This window comes from Zosterops lateralis (genome assembly GCF_965231275.1).
Source record: "Zosterops lateralis genome assembly, chromosome: 1".
NCBI lineage: Eukaryota > Metazoa > Chordata > Aves > Passeriformes > Zosteropidae > Zosterops > Zosterops lateralis.
In genome coordinates this window covers 35,540,712-35,562,019 of record NC_139762.1, presented here as the reverse complement: position 1 = coordinate 35,562,019, position 21,308 = coordinate 35,540,712, and the positions used below count along the sequence as shown (strand labels likewise).

The 21,308-nt window shown below is 43.3% G+C and overlaps 1 protein-coding gene across 1 annotated transcript in view; it reads left to right on the top strand.

Moving 5' to 3' along the window:
* The first annotated feature begins 6,381 nt into the window (after positions 1 to 6,381).
* JAZF1 (JAZF zinc finger 1) overlaps positions 6,382 to 21,308 on the top strand; it is a 187,587-nt gene continuing 172,660 nt past the window's right edge. The window contains exon 1 of the mRNA XM_083872383.1: positions 6,382 to 6,510. Within this exon, the coding sequence (XP_083728509.1) occupies positions 6,396 to 6,510 (115 nt within the window). The 5' untranslated portion in view covers positions 6,382 to 6,395. The remainder of the gene's footprint in view (positions 6,511 to 21,308) is intronic.

Below are 21,308 nucleotides of genomic sequence, written 5' to 3'. Positions count from 1 at the left end.
ATGGGATTTGTATCCCATGTCTTTGGACTCCAGATCACTGATGCAAGTTACAGCCTTATAACTGCTTTAAATCACTCTGTAACTACAGCATCATAAATGATCATTAGGGCCAGGGGATAAGAGATTTTGATGCTCTGTCATTTGTGATGACACTTCTAGTCCAAAGAATGAACACTTAGAAATGCTCATTTTAATTTAAGATTAAGTTTTTTGTGAAAATGATAATATAATCTCAATATACTTTGGAAAGAACTTGTCTTTTTTAATTGACTTTGCAAATTTTGATGTCAGCAGATGCCATGAAATCTGGTTACAACTTGAGGACTCAATTTAGGAAGTAAAAGTGGAAAAAGCAAACATTTAAAAATTACAGATTTCTGCAGTTTTAAGATGCTGTAAAAGCTATTAAAATGAAAGCTTCATTCTATGCCACTAATCTTCATTAAAGAACAAGTTTATCTTTCATTAAGATAAGCTTACAAAATTGCATTACTTTTTTAGCCAGCTATTTTAAAATGGATGTGCAAATTATCCCCAATTGTCTAAGTGAAATAACAAATAAGATTTTGGCAAAGTATTCCATTACAATCCATAGTAAAAAGAGACTAGGTTATTCAATACCTATGTAATTGTGGGCTCTTGCAAGAGATCATTGAAACAGCTGGCATTTTATAATTTCAGGGCAGACTAACACTGTAATAGTAACTTATGCTATAATATCATGCTAGCTTCAAATTTTCTTAAGTAGTCAAAACAAGAAAATTTTCTTTTTTTATAGGTTACAGGTAACTGGAAATACAGAGGCAGTTTGATGTCCTGTTGATCTGAAGCTTTGTCCTCTGAAAATGTGAAGTCTCTCAGAAAGTTCAACTAAGCAGGATTTCTATCTATTGTTTTGGGGCATCTGGAACTAGTGGGGAATACAGTGTTTTCCCAGCTTAACATTTTGTTTTTCCATTGCACCCTGAAGCTAAACAGTACACTGCCAAGAGAAAACTAATTCAGCAGTATAAATTAAAAATAGGATTCTCATGACACAAACTGCATAAATATGGTTTACTTGTGTAATTATTTTGCAGCAGTGATATGTCTCTGTTATGAAATCTTCATAAATTGTGTGACATTTCTGATAACGGCCAGTATGCAGAGGTGAGCAGAAAGAAAATGATTTAAAATGTTATTGAAGAATGAATCAGTAATTTTTTAAGGGAAGGCAAGGCCAACCATTCCTTCGCAATATCCTATTACCCTTGGTTTATTTTTTCTTTAAGTAAATATTTTCAAGTATGACTTTGGTAGTGTAAGAGTCAGAACACCTAGTTTTAAAAAGTTTCACAGATTTGTTGTCCACTATTATAAATACTGCAGAAAACAAGTACTTAAACTATTGTTTAAATGAGACTCTAAAGAAAGTATTGGCTTTTTCCTTACTATTTGTCAGGGGACTGGTGTCTTCAATAAAAATCTTATCACCCTCAAAGCACCAAGTGTAGCAACTACCAAGTTTTTGAAATTCAGACCTCTAGCCTTCAGAAAGCATTAGGACAGAATAACTGGCTTTTGGGAATCCAGAACAGTATGAGTGGCTGGTAATAACCTATCCACAGATAAAGCCCAGCAGTTACAGCAGTTGATCACCACAATCTAACTGCTAATTTATTAGTTAAAAATGTTTATTAGAAAGAGCAGTCAAAAGGCACTGAAAAGGGTCTAAGAGCCAGACTATTCAAGGAGATAAGTGGTCCAAGATGATCAGTTTAAGGTAGAGAGGAATTAAAATTACTCTAAACATGTTCCTTGGTCTATAAAATGAGACATAAAGATACTAAGTTAGTGAAGAAAAGATGCAGTCCTAACACACATTTTAAAGCAGGTAATCAGATGATCTAGAAATCTACTCAGTTAATCAGCCCTTGTACAGGAGGTCAGAGTAGCAGCACACCCTTCTCACATGCAGTCCTGCTCACAGTTGTGCCTAAGAGTCTGCCCAAGGTGAAATGATTGTTAAACTAAGTGTCTTAGGGGTTCTTCAAAATAACTTCTTCAAAAACAAACAAAACAGGGTCCTACCAGCTGTTTAAGCTTTTTCTCAGCTCCATTTATATGACATATCCTTTACAGTAGCTATTAACACCTCTGAAATGGATCTACTCAGCAATTAGCTCTGGCTTGACAAATCACTTGGGCCTAATTTCCATTTATTTCTCTCACAGAACAAAATGACAGAGCAGCTTCTGAGCACTTTGGCAGTTTCTCATACGGATACATGAGCTCTCTATCCTAATTACACCTGAATAAGAAAATGCTCATAGACTCACAGAATGATTTGGGTTGGGATGGACCGTAAAGATCTCCCTCTGAAACGAGCAGGGACACCTTCCACTAGATTTGGTTGCTCAAAGCCCCATCCAACATGGTCTTGAACACTTCCAGGGATGGGGCATCCAACCAACTTTCCTGTGCTAGTGCCTCACCCCACTCAGAGTAAAGAATTCCTTCTTAATATCTAAACTAAACCTACCGTCTTCAGTTTAAAGCCATCACCCCTTGTCCTACTACTTACTACATGCCCTCGTCAAAAGTCCCTCCCCAACCTTCTTATAGGCTTCTTTTAGGCACTGAAAGGTGTTCCCAAAGCCTTCTCTTCTCCAGGCTGCACTGCCCCAACTTCCAGCTTATCTTCATAGGAGAGGTGGTCCAGCCCTCTGACCATCTTTGTGGCCTTCTTCTGCCCTTGTTCCAACAGGCCCACATCCTTCCTTTGTTCGGAATTCCAAAGCTGGATGCAATCCTTCAGGTGAGGACTCAGGAGTAGAGGGGGAGAATTACCTCCCCTGACCTGCTAGCCATGCAGGATGCAGCCCAGGAGTAATTTGGCTTTCTGGGTGAAGCGCACATTGCCAGGTCATGTCAGACTTCTCACCCACCAGCACTCTCAAGTCCTTCTCTGCAGGGCTGTTTGCAATCCAATCTCTACCCTGACTGTATTTGTGCCTGGAATTTTCCTGATCCATATGCAGAACCTTGCACTTGGCCTTGTTGAACTCCCTCAGGAATGCACAGGCCCATCTCTCAAGCCTGTCAAGGTCCCTCTAGCTGATGAACTTTCCCTCCAGTGCGTCGTTGGCAAACTTGCTGAAGGTGCCCTCAACCCCACTGACCATGTTGCCAACAAAGATGTCAACACCGACCTGTGACAAACAACACTCTTCACATTGTGATCATTCATATTAAAGAACTTCAGAACACACTGGATCAGATAAACTACTGATAAGAAGTTTGATAAAATTACTCTATCTCCCAGGTACTAGAGAAAAGAATAATAAATACATGAGGAAGAGTGGGTGTTCTGTCTACAAGCATCACTTATTATCAGGACATCATGTATTTTGTCTGTAATACACAGATGGTAACATGACAACAACAGTGAATCAGGGATGGGAAGAGTTAATTTGGGAGGCACTCTTCACTGGGTCTGCTCATGCCTGTCTGTCATGAGCCTGGACATCAAAACCAGGGGCAGAAACTTCTTTATTGTGTTGGGAACAAATCCCTTCCGCCTCTATGGAAAAACAGGGCGAGTGTTCCAAGTTTTTAGATCATAGGAAACAACATATGAAGTGGTTTAACTATCCTAACTTCTACTGAAGTCATCAAAGTTGAATATGTACAAAAACAGGCCCTCTGGAATAGGAGTAATTTCATCAAAAGATACTGAATGGAATACCCATGGGACACCAGTAACTCCTGGCTTTCCAGCTCTTCTTGACTGCTGCAATAGTTGAGCTTTCTCTCTACCTCGAAGGGTCACAACAATCCTGAGAGTTTAGCAAACAATTAATGAAAAGAGACCTGCAGCTAACTGGACAAGTTCACACATCAGAAAGCAATCATTACATTGTATGTTACTAGCAGGTGGTTAACCATAATGTTTATTACTTGCCAGCTACAAACATACTTTGATTTCTTTGTAGGTGACCAGTGCTCTTTGTTAATAGCTTTTCAAAGTTTTTGATAACAACACAACGTCCATCACAGTTCTGTTTCATAATACACTAAATCACGTATCTGTTTACCTTAATAGATTAGCCACATTAAATTCTTGTATTTAATAGCCATTCTGATTAATCTTGATTTACTGCCTTAGAAAATTTCTATTTGAATTATGCTGGTGAATTTTTACTTGTACATTTTAAAAGGCCTGTGAGTTTGATTCTACAAATTAGTCTCTAAAACTGCAATTTATTGGGGAAGATGCTTATCTTCCTTTTCACTCCTCTTCCACACTCATTACATGTTTGTTTATGTCTTGGCTACAAGGGCACTTCCACAAACCTGAGTTTATGGTATTATTCATGACAGCAGCTTGTGTGGCATGACTCTCCAGAATTATCATCTTAGGTAGGAACAACTCCTCCTTCACCGAGTCAACTCACAGTAAGCAAATTCCTTTGGTAACATCAGAGACAGTGGAGAAATTAGAAGAACAGTAAAATGTGAAGTAGCTATGCTTGAAACAGGTGGGCCAAATGACAGACCTGCCTCTGTATTATTCAAAAGAATTATTCATTTCCATGAAACGCCTGAAAGCAGCAGTTTTCCAACCTTCTAAACTATACGTTGACTGCAATGAACCTTGAAAACATACTGTGGGCTATCATGTATCCATGTTACTACTCTTTTTTTAAGTGTAATAGTTCTATGTTTCAGCATCTCGTGGCTATGCAAACTCTATTTACAAGCTCCAGCTTGGGTGGAGTGTTGAAGTAAGAGAAGGCTTCTCTCCACATGGTATTTGTCTGGAAAAGCTTTGTCTTTGCTTTATTTGCTTTGATGTAAACTAAAAGGAGTGGATTTATACATCCAGAAAAATACAAGTGGATGAGGGCAAAACATCAGAAAAAATATTAAAGTGGAGATGTAAGAAAATTACTAAAATAAACTGCAATATAAAGCTTGTTTTCTCAACACAAATGATGGGTTCTGTGATATACAGGACACCAGGGACTAGCTCCAGGAGTTTTTTGTCCTTTTAGGAAATGGGCAGACACTAATTTTTTTCATTCACTAATAATTCTATTGCATTTTTAGGATTTGCTATTCTTTGGTTCCCACAGCAATGCTATGAACATCCTCACCTGCAATACAGGTAACAAGATATGCAAGGGTTAGGCTTATTCTTGTGCACACGCTTGATTTTACAGAGATAACAGCTTGGGACTGTAATCTGTCAACAGGATCAGTAGAACCACTTGTGTCCATAAAATTCAGAGTCTCATGCAGATTCTGAGGCTTTTTTTAGTCCCACTTTTGCTCAAAATTAACAATGTCATAGAATCTTGTAATTATAGAAAAAAAGATTAATATAAAACAGAAGGGGGGGGGGGGGGAAAGGAGAGCCTTCCTGACAAGTGATTTTTTTTTTCTTTTAATTTTAAATAAAGCTGTCTGCAAATTTGAGCCTAGGGAGACCTTCATTAAAATCAATTAATCAGCCAGCCTCTCTGCTGAATAGCTTTCTGGAGACAAAGTCAAAATAGGATTTGGAAGCGACGTGTGTGCGACTCCTGTCAACTTTTCTCCCCAGGGCCGCGGTCTCACACCCCTGACCCGCCTCAGCGGGACGGGGAGGAGCCGGCACAGGGATCTGTGACCGGCAGCTCGGGGGGAAGGGGCACCGCAGCCCGCCCGGCGGCGGAGGGACCCCGGTGCCCCGAGCAGGTGCCCGGGGCCTGCGGCTCGTCTCCGGGCAGGTGAAGGTTACGCTTGGCGGCCTCGGCCCCCCTGGGGAAGGAGCGACCGCCCCTCAGTTCAGCGACCTCGGCGAGGGCCGGTTGGTCCCCGCCCCGGCGGGGTGGAGGTGACGGGAGCCGAGTCCCGGCGGCGGGGTGAGCCCCCGGGGCGGGCACCACATCCCGGCCCAGCAACCACCCCGGAGCATCTCCCCTCGCCCCGCCGGCCGCAGGAGCGGACCCCGGTCCCGCCGCTGCCCCCGAGAGGCTGAGGGGGAAAGTTCTCCCCGCTCCCCCAGCCCCGCGCGGGCCCGGCCGGGGCGGCGCGGTGTCCCCGGCGGGGAGGGCGGCGCGGGTGCCCTGCTCCTCCCGCCGCCGGCGGCCGCCGCCGGGGCAGCACAGCTGTTACAGAGCCGCGCTGGTCCCTCCTCCCAGCTGCGGCTGCCTCATCTCCCCCCACCCAGCCCGTCCCTCCCCTCCGCCGCTCCCGACGCTGCTGCCGCCGCCGCCGCCGCCACCTCCTCCTCCTCCCCACCCCCACCCTCTCTCTCGCTCCCCATCTCTCTCTCTCCGTCCCGTTCCCCCCCTGCCCCCGCCTCTCCCCGCCCTGCCGCCGCCGGCCCTGGCAGAGCAGGCACCGCAGGGGGATCTCGATGTAACACCATGACAGGCATCGCCGCCGCCTCCTTCTTCTCCAACGCCTGCAGGTTCGGGGGCTGCGGGCTCCACTTCCCAACGCTGGCGGAGCTCATCGAGCACATCGAGGACAACCACATCGGTGAGTGCCCGCGGGGCCGCGGCCGGGGCAGGGCAGGGCAGGGCAGGGCAGGCGGGCGGGGGGCGCGGGGGCCGCGTGTGCGGCGGCGGCGGCGGCGCGGGGCGGGGCGGGCTGGGGGGCACAAGGTGCAGCGGGAGCCGGGGCGCGGCGGCCGCCGGGGGAGGAGGAGGAGGGTCGGCGGGCGTGGAGCGGCAGGAGCGGGTCCTGCGGGCGACGTGGAGCGCTCCTCGGGGAGGCGGCGGCGTGCGGCGCGGCGGCATGGGTGGGTGCGGGGGAGGCGTGCAGCCCGCCGGCCCTGGCGAGGGGGAGTTAGTTTGCATTGGCAGGAGGGAGCGCAGGAGCCCGGAGGAGGAGGCGGCGGCGGAGGAGGAGGAGGGAGGAGGACGGGCACAGCACGCCGCCTGCTGCTTCCGCCCCGGCGCTGGCTGTCAGGGCTCCGGGGAGGGAGGGAGCCGCCGCCGCGGCAGCCATTCCGCTTCCTCCTCCTCCTCCTCCTCCTCCCGCCGCCGCCGCTGCGTCCTGTCAGCGCTGTTGCTAGGTGTGGCGGGGAGCGCGGGTCGCGCTCGGGCCGCCGCAGCGCGGGAGGCGCCTCTCGGCAGACAGCGGCGTGCGGAGCGCGGGGCCGGCGGCGCGGTGGGCGGGGAGGGAGCGCCGGGCGGCGGGGCCGGCGCAGCCCCCGGGGCCGGGCGGGCGGGCGGGAGCAGAAGGCGGCCCTGCCGGGCGGGACCCGGCGCCCCGAGCCGCGGAGCCCAGGCCCGGCCGCGCCGGAGCATCACCTGCGGGCTCCCCCCGCCGCCGCCGCCGCCGCTCCCCTCCGCCGCCCGTCCCGCCAGGGCCGCGGGGGCGGGGAGGCGCGGGGCGATGACTCGTCAGTGCCTTCCCGGCGCGGGCGCCCCGCGGGCGGCGGGCGGGAGCGTGCGCAGGGCGGCGGGGCCGGCCCTCGGCGGCGCGGGCCGCGCCCGGGGCAGAGGGGGCGGCGCGGCTCCGGCCGGCCGCGGGAGCCAACTTTCCCTCTCCCCGCTCCGGCGGGACCGGCCTGCCCGCTCCCGAACGGGCCTCAGGCTGCCGGAGCGCGGGGGCTGCCGGCACGAGCATCTCGTCCTCAGCCGGGCACGGCGCCGCCGCCTCCCGCACCTTCCCGCCCCGGCAGGTGTGCTGCCTCCGCTGCTGCGCTGCCTGCTCCCATCCGCCTCTTCCCGACTTTTTGCTAATAAAACACAGCGCTTAAGCTATCAAAAAACGAACTAGTTCCTTGAAGCAGACCAAGTTTTAAAACTAGGGGAAAAAACCGCAGAAGTTTTAGGTGCCTAGGGACTAAGCCTTTTGCTAGAAGTATGAAGAAGCAGTGCTGCTACAACGCGATGAAGCCAGCATGCATTTCAGTTCATTAAAGTTTTAATAAGCCTGCCTGAATACCTGAAAAAAAAATCACTGAAGCTTAAATTGCGAGTGTAACGTTACATTAATGTAGCATTATAGGTCAGCAAGATGAAAGGTGTGTTCTCATAATTATCACGATGCCTAGTATGAGGTAACAAAACCACATACCGCAAAACTGTGTAATTTATGAGTCGACGTGGTGCAGGTGTACCATTGTGATATTGGGGGTTTTTGATCTCAGATTCTTAGGTTTTCCTTTACCGTGCCTCACATTACACCAGAAAAGCTTACGGGAAAGAGTTACTCAAAATGAAAATTCATAAGTCATCTTAATGTCCTTTGAGTGGATTATCAGCCCGTAGGTGCCACAGCCCGCAGGTTGTCAGAGAAGATACAGTCCTGGTCATGTGGTCCGTGCATTGCTGTTTGAGTCCCAATGAGCAGTTCTGAGACTTCTTCACGGAGAAGAGAACTTCATGCTGAAATACTGTAATATTTTAATAATCATATATTTAATTCTATAGACAGTGTTGATTACTTTTTCCTTTTCACGAAGTTAGAGCGTTGTGGATTGGGCATATCCACATTTACTAGAGTGTGTCATTTGCCAGGATTTCCAGGACACACATCTGAGGCTCTGCACGCAGTGTCACACAAGCAGCTGATTTGAGTACAAACTGCTGGGGTATGACAGAAGGTTGCTTGTGCTTCATTTTTAATGTTTCACCTCTGTATGACAGCAGGGTGAATTTCACCTGCTTGCGAATACAAGATGTGGCAATGTTATGTTACCTGTATGAGGCACTGGGAGAATCAGCAAGTAGTTAAACCAGTGACAGTGAAGTTTTTATGCAAAGGCTCAACTCTATGGTGTGTGTGAGGAACTCCTGCCACAGCCTAAAGGATGATAATCTATGAAAACTCGCCAGCTAAGCACTCAGCCAAAAGTAACCTTTCTGAAAGCAACTGGGAAATAAAGGACTAAATTTCTGAACAGGAGCTTATTTTGGAATTACTTTCTCAGTAAGATGATGAAAACAGTGTCCAGCTTTTGCTGTCATACAGGCCTAGAAATGTGCACTGAAATGTGTTGCTATAAAAATTGACTGGATTTGTTGGCATACTTAGTGAAGAGTAACGTGCCACATAAAAATAGATTGCCTTAGACATTCAGTGTGTGCTGCAGGAATAAGGAAAACTTGATTGAGTTCCATTCCATTATTAGTTTAAACTGAAGTTGGTGATTTCTGGGCAGACGGTGTTACAGCACAGGTAACAAACTTGATGCTGCACCCAGCTGTGTGTGGGGAGGTGTGTATGGCACAGGCTCAAGGTGGTCTGGCTGCTGCACTGCTGCTGCTCTGCCACATTTCATGGGATAGGTTAATCGTTCACATCATCAGTGGAGCGCTGGTAGGAATGTGGTTGTTTCTCAGAGCTGTATTGTGTATCTGAAAAGTGGGGGCAAACACTTAATCAAGGGATTTTTTTTTTTTTTAATTTTTTTTTTGTCAGCCATTGGAAAAATACCTCAGCTTAGCATAAGGAAATATAAAAAGAGACAATGGGAAGAAAGTGATGCACAGGAATTTTCACCTAAACATGAGGAAATACTTCTCTATCATGTGCGTGGTTACTCCTGGAACAAATTGTGCAGAGTTATTCTGGAGTTTCCCTCACTGGAGATACTCAAGAACCATCTGGATGCAATCCTGTGCAATGTGCTCTGGGATGACCCTGCTTAAGCAGGGAAGTTGGATCAGATGACCCACTGTAGTCCTTTCCAGCCTTACCTGTTCTGTGATTCTGTGAAACACTACTGTGGCATTTTGGAGGCATTTATGAGCAATTCTGCAGTTGCTTTCTTTATTTATAATACTAATGAATAATCATATTGTAATGAAATAATTCAGTGTACAGTGGTGTGGTTTGGGGTTTTTTTCCCCACCTACATCTTAGTGATGAAATAAGAAGTTAGTGGTTACTTGAAAAAGTATCAGTGCATATAATCTGGGAGAGTTGTTGCCATTGGATGAAGTATTCAACTGTGAGGTGGTCCTGGGCGTGCTCTGGAGTCTTTCATAAAACAGGCCAGGCCCTGCTGGTGTCCTCTGCAGTGAGACTGTGTTCTGCAGTCCGTAGCAATGCTACTAAACAGTGTATTCACGTTTTCTGTGCCTCACAGCTGGAAATGGATGTTGATTTAAAACTGCTGATTTGTAAATGCTTCTCTGTCAGCTTTTTCTACGAGCACGTTGTCCAAGCAACCTGAAGTGCTGTTACCTTGTCTGCCAGTGTGCTGAGAAGGAGGGCTTTTGGCCTGCCCTGCTAGGCTGTCTCTCTGCCTCTTGGTTTTGTCTGCTCTGACCCCTTGCAGGTAGTTTGATTGGCTTTTCTGACATCTCTAGTCTATGAGAAAAAGGCCAAATTTACTACAATTAGCCAGAGGTAGACTGTCAAATGGAATGGACTCAATTCCCCTTGCTAATGTCAAGAGAGGAGGAAAAAGACCCCCAAACTCACCAATTTTGAACTGCCAAATATTCAGCAGTGGCAAACTTTATTGCATTACTGCAGTCCCATAATCTCTTCAGCTGTGATATTGGGACCAGCACAACTGCTTCCACAGAGTGTTTCTGAAAATACACTTAAGCCTTCTGGGGCATTTTGAGCTGTTCATAGAAGTCTAGGAAGTCCAGAGGGTAACACCTTTGGTGAGGTTTCTAATTTTTTCTTCTCTTCTCTTTTTTTTCTCCTCTCCCCTTTCCCTCAGTTTGTTTCTCCCTCAATCTACCTACAGTTGAAACATACCCTTTAGAGCAGTGATTCAGGTATGATTCAGGTAGTTTCTTAGTTGCTAAGATGAAGATTACTTTGCTGCTTAAGGGTCAATATTTAAATGGAATCTCTTCATCAGGTTTTGATAACATCCATTAATTTATTTTAATTTTTGCGTGGTATTTTTACTAAAGTACTTCAAATCAGGTGAGGCTGCTGTTTGTATGAGGCTCTTTGTGTTCACTTGGTTCATGGTAAGTGCTGACATGTGTATGGACCTGTGTAGCTCTTTGGCTGACATGAGCAATGCTGCTTCTCCTGAGGCTTATCAAGCATTGAGGAAATAGATGTGAATGAAATGAGTGGTGGGCTGAAATGAATGTCAGACATGGTGGGCTAGAAGAGGTGGAAGAGATAAAAAAGACAAATCTGAATACACTCTTACCTGTAAGTAAAGTTTGATAATTGTATTGTACTGAAATACTAGAATTTGAAGGGAGGAAAAAAAAAAAAAAGGACCATCTACTTATTCAGTAATTGCACAAAAAGATGATCAACTGTCGCTGAATATTTCATCATAGCTTTGCAAGAAGTCCCAGTCTTGAATAGCTTTCAGTGGGGTATTTTTGTAGTATTGCTGTTGGAACTGGGAGCTTTTCATCAAGCTTGACTGATTCCCAAATACTAGGATGGATCCTGCAACACAACAGTACTTGCTGAGGGAGCAGAGGCAGCTGCTTTCGTAAGTGGTAGGATTAGCAGGAAAAATAAAACTTTCTCCATAAAAGAATAATTGCAGAAGACAGACCAAAACCTTGCAAAAATACTAGCCATCTGGAAAGTTCAGGTCATATGAAGGAAGAAAGAGGCTTATGGATTTCCATGTCTGGTGGTAGCTTTGACATCTGCTGCCTTCAGTGACTTCAGTTCTTAATATTATGCAGTCAAGGGGCCAGATTCCCCAGCAAAGAGCTCAAGTAGTTAAATAAGCCATTGGCTGAATGCATGTACTTTTCTTAAAGATGTCCCTTTCAATATTTTCTCAGACTAATGGTAATTATGGTGTGGTGTCCTCACTTGGATAGTTAGAAGTGTTGAACCATGAGCTGGCTGTGAGCACATGCTAAACTGGCATTTGGTATTGCTAAAATGTGGGCTTTGCTCCCCACTGCTGTGTTGCCCAGACTTCCAGCAGCATCTTGCATAAAGTGCAGTCTGACAGAGGTGACAGCTTCTATATTGGAGCCGACCGCATGTTGTGTAAAACAAGCATAAGAAGATGCAACTGTTGAATGTTGCTAAAGATGAGGATGAGGGGCTACACATCTATGGAAGGCCTGGAAAACCTAAATCTGCATGACAGATTGTGTTCACTTAAAGCTGAGCTCTTCACAAGAGTGTGAACATCATTTAAGTGACTGCCATCATGTAACTTTCTCTTAGCATTTGCTCAATGTGTAATTTAACATTTGGAGTTGAGACCGGCTGTTTTGAAAAGGTGGTAGTTCTTAAGCCAAAGCTTTTTACACCAGGAGTGATGTGGCAGCTGGGTACATGGAGTGCTCTCATCAGCATCTGGAAATCAGAGGATAGACCCATGCTTAGTTGCCAGTAATGTGCATGAATATGTGTCCTTGCTAAATAAACAAACAATTATGTGCATTTACCTCAGCAGGGAGTACTAATTATCGTTCATGAAAAGCAACTTCCTACATTTACGGCTACGTTTGGCTAAAGTTTATCCTCTGCCCAATACTTCTGCAACTATAGTTTTTGTTTCTTATTTAAAATGCATTTCACAGGGAAGTGGAAGGATCTGTTTTCCAAGGATGTTGGTTATTTGCTTTGCAAGATGGTGTGGTGAGGAAGGCCCTTCTATCTCAGGAAGGCTTTTCTATCAAATAAAGTATTTTTTTGACTAAAAGATCTAATCATCACTTTTTTCCCCCACATGTAATCTTGAGCAGAGCAGATTTTTGGATAACTTTGCATTTACGAGTATGGCTTCTTTTGCTCTTTGAGTTTGAATATAAATTGTGATAAAATGTAAATGTGACTCTTGTAAAAAATCTAGAATATATCAATCGTATGGAAGAAAATGGAATTGTCATTAAAGTTTGACTAAAACATAATTTTTTTGTACTTCTGTGACATGAATTTTTTTCTTGCTCTGAGGTTACTGAGTACCTGGAGGATAAGATATAAAGTGCTTAATGGTTTAAAGCCCGAGTCTCATATTTTCTGGGAGGAGAGGACTGAAAGTAAACATCTGTGAAAATGCTGCAAACTGATTTTCCAGTTTTAAGATTGAAAGTCTCACATAAAGCTGATAGGGATCTTTCCTTTTTCTTCTGCTTGCTGGAGTGGCTTTGGGTGAGGCCCATTGCAGTGCTGTATCCATACGATTGGCAGGGATTGCTCCTCTTGTATGTCAGCAGATCTACAAAAGAGCTGGAAAATGAAAACCTAAAGAAACATCAGGTAACTTTGTAGCAGTGGCATTACACTTCAGTTGTGTAGAACATATTTACCTTTGTGGCAAAATTTATAGTGATTATCATGTCTGCACTTCAGGTCTTGAGAGGATGTTTCCATAGTTAATCTCCAGTTCTTATTAGAACTGTAAAATAATCAGGTGGCTACCAGACAAATTATCTTTTTTCACTTCATAATTTCTTGAGGAATGTGAAATTGTAGAATAAAAATAATAATTGTATAGTAAAAAATAATTTGAGGAAGGTGTGATGCCAGAAGATGGAGAAACATCTGTTCGGTCTGAGACAATCTTACCTCTCATTCCTTCCTTTTCTAGAATATAATGCAAATGCAAACAAGTAATCAGAAATATTTTGTGTCAAGCTGCAGAATACTTTAATGCAGAAGAAGGAAGCACTACAGGCCTGCTTCTTGCAGTATACATTTTATGTTGCTCCTGAATGTGCTGTTTTTTTCTTTATTTATAGTTATTTTTCTTGAATAAGCTGGTTTTTTTTTTCACTGACAATTAATTTTATTTATCTCTAGTAAGCATCAGTTATTCAAAATTTGGATGATAACCATCCAAGAAAATAGCGTCTCTGTACACTTTGAGAAAGGCAGAGACAAAGATTTTAGTGTTAATTTGAAATGGTGACAATTAGAGAATTGATTTGATAAATCAGCTGTGTTTAACAATAAAGAGTCCTTGGTTTTAGAGGACTGTCTCAGTGAAAAACTTCACATAAAAAATTAAACCACCAATTCCTGTTACTCAATGTCTAATTCTATCTTGAGACTTTTAGAAATACTTTGAGAGACTACATACAGTGTATTACACTTTAGTTACAAGATGATGGACCAGTATTCAGACCTGTAGAATAGAAGAAATATTCCAGTTTATGGTTTAATGATTTTTTTCCTTGGCTATTAATATTTGTGTTTCCTGAATTCTTACAAGGCTCCATCTTAACTTTGTGCTGTGATAAACAAGGGGAATGGATTTTTTCACCAGAGATGCTGATGACACTGCACTTGTTGTGTCTCTTGTAAGTGCACAGGATGGAGTATACTACTACTGTGCAGTTTCATTTCAGACACCGTAATTCATTAAAGACTGAACTGACTTAAATACAGGTATTAGTTGTATATTTTCAATGTTCCGTTTTGTGTTACAAAGGATGGAGTAGACATAGAAGATAAAAGGGAAAATTGAATGGGATTTTGAAGCCAAGTTGGTCAGTTCTTTATGGACAAAGAGATTAGAACTTGATTGTGGATGAATTTTGAAACATTTCTTCTGATTTTGAGAAAGATTTCACTGTGGGCTAATAAAGGCCATCTTATTTATTAAGTTGGTTTTTTGGGGGGTTTTTGGTTGGGTTTTTTTTTTTGTTTTTTTGGGGGGGAGGGAGTGGTTTTGTTGTTGTTTTTGTGGGGGTTTTTTGCAAAAAGCTGAGCATTTTCATTTTGAAATATGGCATTGGTGAAACACCTTTTTATAGTTTTAGAGAACATTTGGACACTTCTAAGATACCTGCTCCAAGTACTTTGCAAGGCTTGAGTAAGCTACAAATGTCTCTGTTCCTTATAGAAATTAATTTTTTCCCATCATATTTTGACAGATCGTAAATACTCCGTGAATAAAATTTGAACCTCTAAATACCCCAGTATGAAGTGGAAAGGAGGCTCACCTGTTTCTCCAGCACTGTGTAATGTAACTATCTTACTTTCTGGGAATTATCCTGATAGAAGCCATAACCCAGAGACAGGGACATGGTACATTTAAGATGCAAGAGATCCAGTTTCTCTGCTATGAGATACAAAAATCTTACCTCAGCCCCTCAGAGGCATTCATTGTGGAAAACAACACTATTTAATTATTTCAGTCATTTATTGTGATGTAATCCTGCTGTGTATGTTTATCAGAGTGTCTGTATCAGTGCTGTGGAAGTGACCTCAAAATTCATTTAAAGGCTTTGTGTAGACTTCAGATGTTTGCCTGCTGGCAGGTGAAAGCTGCGTACTGGATTGCTGAAGTTTTGCTTTTTTGTCTTCAGATCAAAGAACTGACATTGATACAAGTAAATCTGATGACAAACTTTTAGGAAGCCCTTGAAATTTACATGGTTTTGTAGCAATATATTGGAGAAGTGTTACAGCTTCTATAACTTGCTGTTGAGAGTCTGCTACCTGATTGTAACACTGGGTTAACTGGGTGATGCGAGAGTTGTTAAGATCTCAATTTTGATGCAGAACATAACAGTGAACCACTCACATCCTCATCTTTATTCCAGTTTGTGACCAGGGAGCTTTTCTGTTTATTCTGTTAAGCTCTGGGGGTATCTGCAGAGCCTTTCTCCTGAGGAACCAAGTTTTCATTGTCTGAATATTTTGAGTTTTCCTTTTGCGTAGAGTAGATTATGGAGAAAGTTGTGTGAAAAAAAACACTAAGGAAAACTTCAAATAATTGCTTTTTCCAATAAATTTGTTTTGGACGTATTACAAGAGCTTCCTGCTTACTTTATAAGTATGTTAATTGAAGAAGATGGACTTGTGGAAGGGGAGTGAAAAATTTCCACAGCAGTAGCAGCGCAGAAAGGGGGAGAGGCTCAGAAGTATGGGCTCTGTGTGCCCAGGCTGAAGGTTATTCATCAATGCAGAGTGCCATGGATATGGCAGCATGGACCAGACAGCTGACAGTAACAAATTCACTAAAAATTGCTTGTAACTGCTGTGATATTTGGAGAAAAAAAGAAAGCTTAAATGTGTTTTAAAATAAAATCCATGGTTGGAGATCCTCCCAAAGAGGAACTGGGAAGACTGTGGTCCCTGCTGTAGTTATAAGTGCTCTATGCTTCGTGAGGCAAGGTAGTGGTGTGGTGAGTGAGGAGGGTGGGAAGATAATGCTACATAAAGTTTTTTGTATGTACTTTCATCTCACAGCACTTCTCTAGGGAGTCATCATTTTCCTGGGTTCATTGTGAGCACTTGCTGTACTTGAGGGAAGCTTTCTAGTTGTCCTGTAGGAGTCTTTGAACACAGCTGAATCATTGATAATAACTGTATTTTCTTTTTACCTTAGAAAAATCTCATAAATTGACTAAATACTCTCTTATTGATGAGAAATGCTGATGTTGTAGTTGTATCCATCCTCATGCTTTACCTTCAGCAGCCATGCTTAACAGAGGTTCCAGACTTTGGTCTCTGTCTTAAGAGAGATATCTAGAGATTTAGCTACCTGTGCCTAGTGTTCTCATTTCATGTATCCAGAATAAGCCCTCTCTTCCTGGCAGATTTTTGTGATTATGAAAAGCCTGCCATCAGAACAAAGCAAATACTTCATCTTTGCTGACAGTTACCATGGGGCAGTTGCCCGGGGCTCTCTTTAGACCAGATTGAGTGGGGAGATAAAGTCTGTGTTGGATACTGTGAGTTGGGATGTAGTTATATGCCAGGCACTTTTAGTGGCTTGCTCAACCTGCTTCCAGAGCCAGGGTAAATACCAAGTGCTTGTTCAGGTATGTAACAATAATTGAATGCACAGGATGGGGGAAAGGTATTTGTTGCTGTTACGTTCTGTGGATATTTTTGGTTGCACTCTTGTGTTTTAATATTAAGTGCTTGGATTTTAATGAAATACAAAAAAACCCCCCTAAAACTCCCAAAAAAACCCTGCCTTTGGGCAGCTTTTACCTGAAGAATTTTACTTCTGCAGCAATTTTCATAACTCTGAGTTAGAAATCGTTGTGGAAGAGATGGGCAAGAGGTTCTATATCTGCTCTTGCTATATCTGAATTGTATATATGGCCTCAAATGCATTTCAAATATTGAAACAGATATAAAAATGACATATATTTATAAACTTAAAGAATGTTCTGAACATACACTGGGTTACTTGATAGCTGCATTTTTTTCTCAGTGGTCACCTGACCTCTTGCTTTGTTTCTTTATTAAATAGAAAGTGTAATTGCTGTAGCATTGTCACCCTACTTCCACTTGATCCCACTGACCTCAGAAATATAGTAGGTGTACAGTTAGTGAACCCTTCTGTTCCTGCTAATGGCACAGTGTTCCAGCCACAGGACTGCTTACTACCACCAAACATTCTGGAAATGAGAGAATGCCTTTTCCCTGATCCTGCCTGTATGGGAACCATAACACCTGCATTTAGAAACCAAATCCTTTTGCTCTGCCCCACAAAGCACAACCCCCTTAATAATGGAAAGGATTGGGGTTTTGCCCACAGTGGTGTAAGTGGCTACTAAAAACACTTGATACCTCATGAATTCAAGATTGAGCCCAAACACACAGTTTTGCAATTGCTTCTTCTGTAGTAGCAGGTGTGCATACATATTGAAAGCCCGTTAGTATTTGCTCATAATCTCTATGGTGTGTGGCTAGAACCATGGCACAGAATTGAGTATATAGCTCTCTAGAAAGTATTGTCAGTTTGCATGGTATAATAATTTAAAATTTATTATGCACTCATTGTATGCCATTAGACTTGCTATTTTGATAATTAGGAACAATGATTCATGCCGATCTTTCTGCATGTAATTTAAACATATTAATTGTAATTGAAGACCAGGTTTATGTTTCTTTCAGAAACCTGCAAAGCTGCAGGTAGTTAGGAGAAAAGAGAACTGAAGAGAGGAGGTTGGGAAGAGCCCACATACTAGTTCCACATACATTTTGGGAAGCTGATAGAAGATAGTAAATTGCAGAGGTAGGAATTAAAAACCCAAACCTTCCAGTGTCTGTACTTTGGCAAGACACTTGTGAGGTGTTGTTCATCCTTTTATGATTGAAGAAACATTATACAAACCCGGGGTTTGAATTATTTTTTCTTGTCTGTGTTGACCTGTGGAGCCAAGTTGAACTTTTACAACTCTCTTCTGTTCTATACTACTGTTCAACCCCTCTCATCACCTGACACTTCTGCTTACCTGCCAAGCCCTGACTGGTGGTTTAAGGAAAGAGATTATAAATCCCATATTTACATGGAGGAAACTCTGCTCCAGCAGTGTTTAGCTTTTAATAAGGAGTTACACTCAGCAGAGCATTCTGCTGCACCTACACAGACCCCAGACTGTGGTGCTTGGTGCCCCGAAGTGGTTTACCCTTTGCACAGAATGTACCCACCTAGAAAGGTGTTACATGTGCATGCTGTGGTGGAGTTGGTGGGTACCTGATGTAGGCTCTGTAGGGAAGTCAGAAATTGCCTACTGTTCTGTTAGTGCTTTAAAAAAATGAAGTTTAAAAATCTCCATCCGGTGTCTGTGCTCACCTGCTGCTCACCTTCTGACTGTTCGTTCTGTTCTCTTCTCCTGTTGCTCCACAGATGAGTGGTTGATTGGAGCCTTTCTCACGGCTGCTGCTTTTCTGTCCTGGAACCACTGAACCGCTTCGTCCTGTAAAGTCTCAAAGCCTTCTTTTCTTGTGAATACCGATTGTTCTAATTTATTTATTTTTGGTGCTCTGTAGAACCGGTGTAGCTTAGGAACAAGACACTGAACATAGGCATAATAGAATATACTGTACTTGTGTTGTTCAGGCCTCTGTATTAACCATATGAATACAGAAGGTGCATTTCTGAGAAAATAAAGAAGCAGAGTATAGCAAGGAGTAAAGATGAAAAAATCAAATTAAAGCAAGGGAGAAAGGGAGTTTGTGAAAAGCAAACAAGTCTGCGTTCTAAAATGAGTCTTGGTTGGGGTTTTTGAATCTCATAAGCTGGACAGTTGCCTGCCTGAAAAGAAACCATGTTTTTTCTTGGTAGGCAGACACATGTCTAATTCTGGAACAAGTATACAGGCCACTCTCTTTCTCCTGACTCACTTTGAGGTTGAATGCTTGGAGTTGTTCAGGCAGTCTGCTTGAGGCATGTACTTGAGATTCAGAGCTCTTAATGGACACTTTAAGTATCCTTAGTTCGTTGCCTACAAAGTCCTTATCTAATTTATCCTGAAAACCTTCCTTGTTTATATTACTAAATACATCCTGATATCAGATCAATTCTGTGGGTTATTGTAGCTGCCTTTTCAAGCTACCTCAGTACCTCTTTTGAATTTTCCTCCTTGCAGGTGACCTGTCACACTGCTGATTTTTAACTCATTTTGCGTAGATGGTATTCCCTAAGAGCTGCATTAATGATCTAGATGTGGATAACTCCCCTCTATATTTTCATTTTGAAGCAGAAGTTTACTTATCAGAGAGCTGAATTCTTTTGCTTAGCTTTCCTGCTCAGGATAGTGAGCACTGAATGTTCAATCCAAAAGACTGGTTCTGTTACTGAATGTGTGTGCTGAGGCACTTCTGGTAAGTAAGCAATCTCCTTCTCAGATATAACATATCCTCTTCCTGTTCTTCCAGGAATACTTTAGCCTTTCTCTTAAGGTCAGTTCCAAAGCCATCCTTTTCTGGAGTCCTAGAATTTGTTAAGTGTTGGGCTGGTAGCCCATCCTTCCTAAACAAACATTCTTTTATTGCTATTGTAGCATAACTGATTTTTTTTTCTCTTTTTTATTTATTCTCCCTCCCTCTTACCAATGGTTGCACAGTAGAACACCTTTCTTGTCAAGGTCATAAAGGCCTTCCTTTCTGGGTACCCTTTGGTTGCTTTCTACCTTGTTGTGGGTAGGTAGCTTAGTAGAACAGACTTGTTAATGACAGCTTGTTTGGGAGGCACTCTGTTTATGTGGACTTACTCTGATATCCTCACTTTGACTCTATTGAACCTTCCCATCTCCGAACCTCTGCTGTTAAGCAATCAAACATACTGCATGATAGTGGTTTTTAGAGTCCAGTAGGTAGGGCTGATGATAAGCACCCCAGAAAGCAAATCTTTTGAGTTTGGTCTGTGGTTTTGTGTGTGGGTTTTTTTTTTTTTTCCCTCTGACATTTTATGAAGACCACAATATAAGCATTAAGACCGTTACCAGAAGGTTTCATGCTTGAATTTGGATGGATACAAAACTGATTTGGATTCTTTTCCAAGACAGACTTTTGTTTCACAAGTGTCTGAGACAGCCCCCATTTGAAAACACATTGAACTGTTCTGTGTTATGTATTTTGAGCCCCAAAGTGTTTTAGACTGTGGCAGAGGAACTGCTTTCTCTCTGTGTCCTTGCAGTGCAGTGGAGTAACATATGTTGTTGATTACTAGGAAGATAAAGCTGTAGTCTCACAGTCCTCCTGTCTCGTTGCTCTCTATGAGTTGGTGTGGTGTCACGATTTGTGGTAGGATGAGGAAAAGGATTGCTACAAACAAAACAGCTACTGAGTAATCATCTCCTAAGCAATCAAGTTTACATGGGCAGAACATACTTCTAGTCGAGGATATATCCCTGCAAGTTCCATGAAGCACAGCTTGCCCATGTGATACCTCAGGGTGAGACATCAATCATATGAGCAAGAGAGACCTGCTGATGCTGAGACACCACAGCAGGGTTTGGTGCCTCCGGTTGTGTAGATAATTGTAGGGTTGTCCATCCCTAAGCAACGTGCAACTGTTACATTGCCCTGTTTGTAACACTCCCAAGTGTCTGTGGATACACAGTTTTCTTTACTTTGAGAGGGGAAAACGAGTGATTTGAGGAATGACGTGTATCCTAGTTTTGCATAATCATCATAAATACTTCTGTAGGAGGGTTGGTATTTAGGAGGTGGTGACCTCTCCACCTTCTGAAAACAGGTGGTCTGTTGTGGTGTCTCGTGTTGGTCCTGCGTGCTTTTTATAATTGACATATATGGTTTAGTAAAACAAAACTGATCCATGGTATTAACGTGTAGTACTTTTGCAGACTAAACTAAGCCTGGCAGCTCTTCCCACCTAATGGCCTGAGGAAAGAGAAGATGTGGTAGCAGGAGGTAGATCTGAGTGGAAGCAGCTCCATCCTCCCTTCTCGGATGCTATTTCTGGAGATGGCACAGAGGAGAGCACAGAGCTGTTTCTATGCTGGAGAATGTGCTTAAGAACATGCATTCCTAGTGATCTGTTGGACTCATCAATGTAGTAGGAACTTGTCTATATGTAATTTTGTTTCTGATGCTTAGGATGTGTTGTAAGGATGTAAACTTCAGAGAATGGCTTGAATAACATTTGTGCTGTTTTGGGCAGGTGCAGAGTTCAGAAGATATCTTTTTTGGAGGCGAACAGAGAA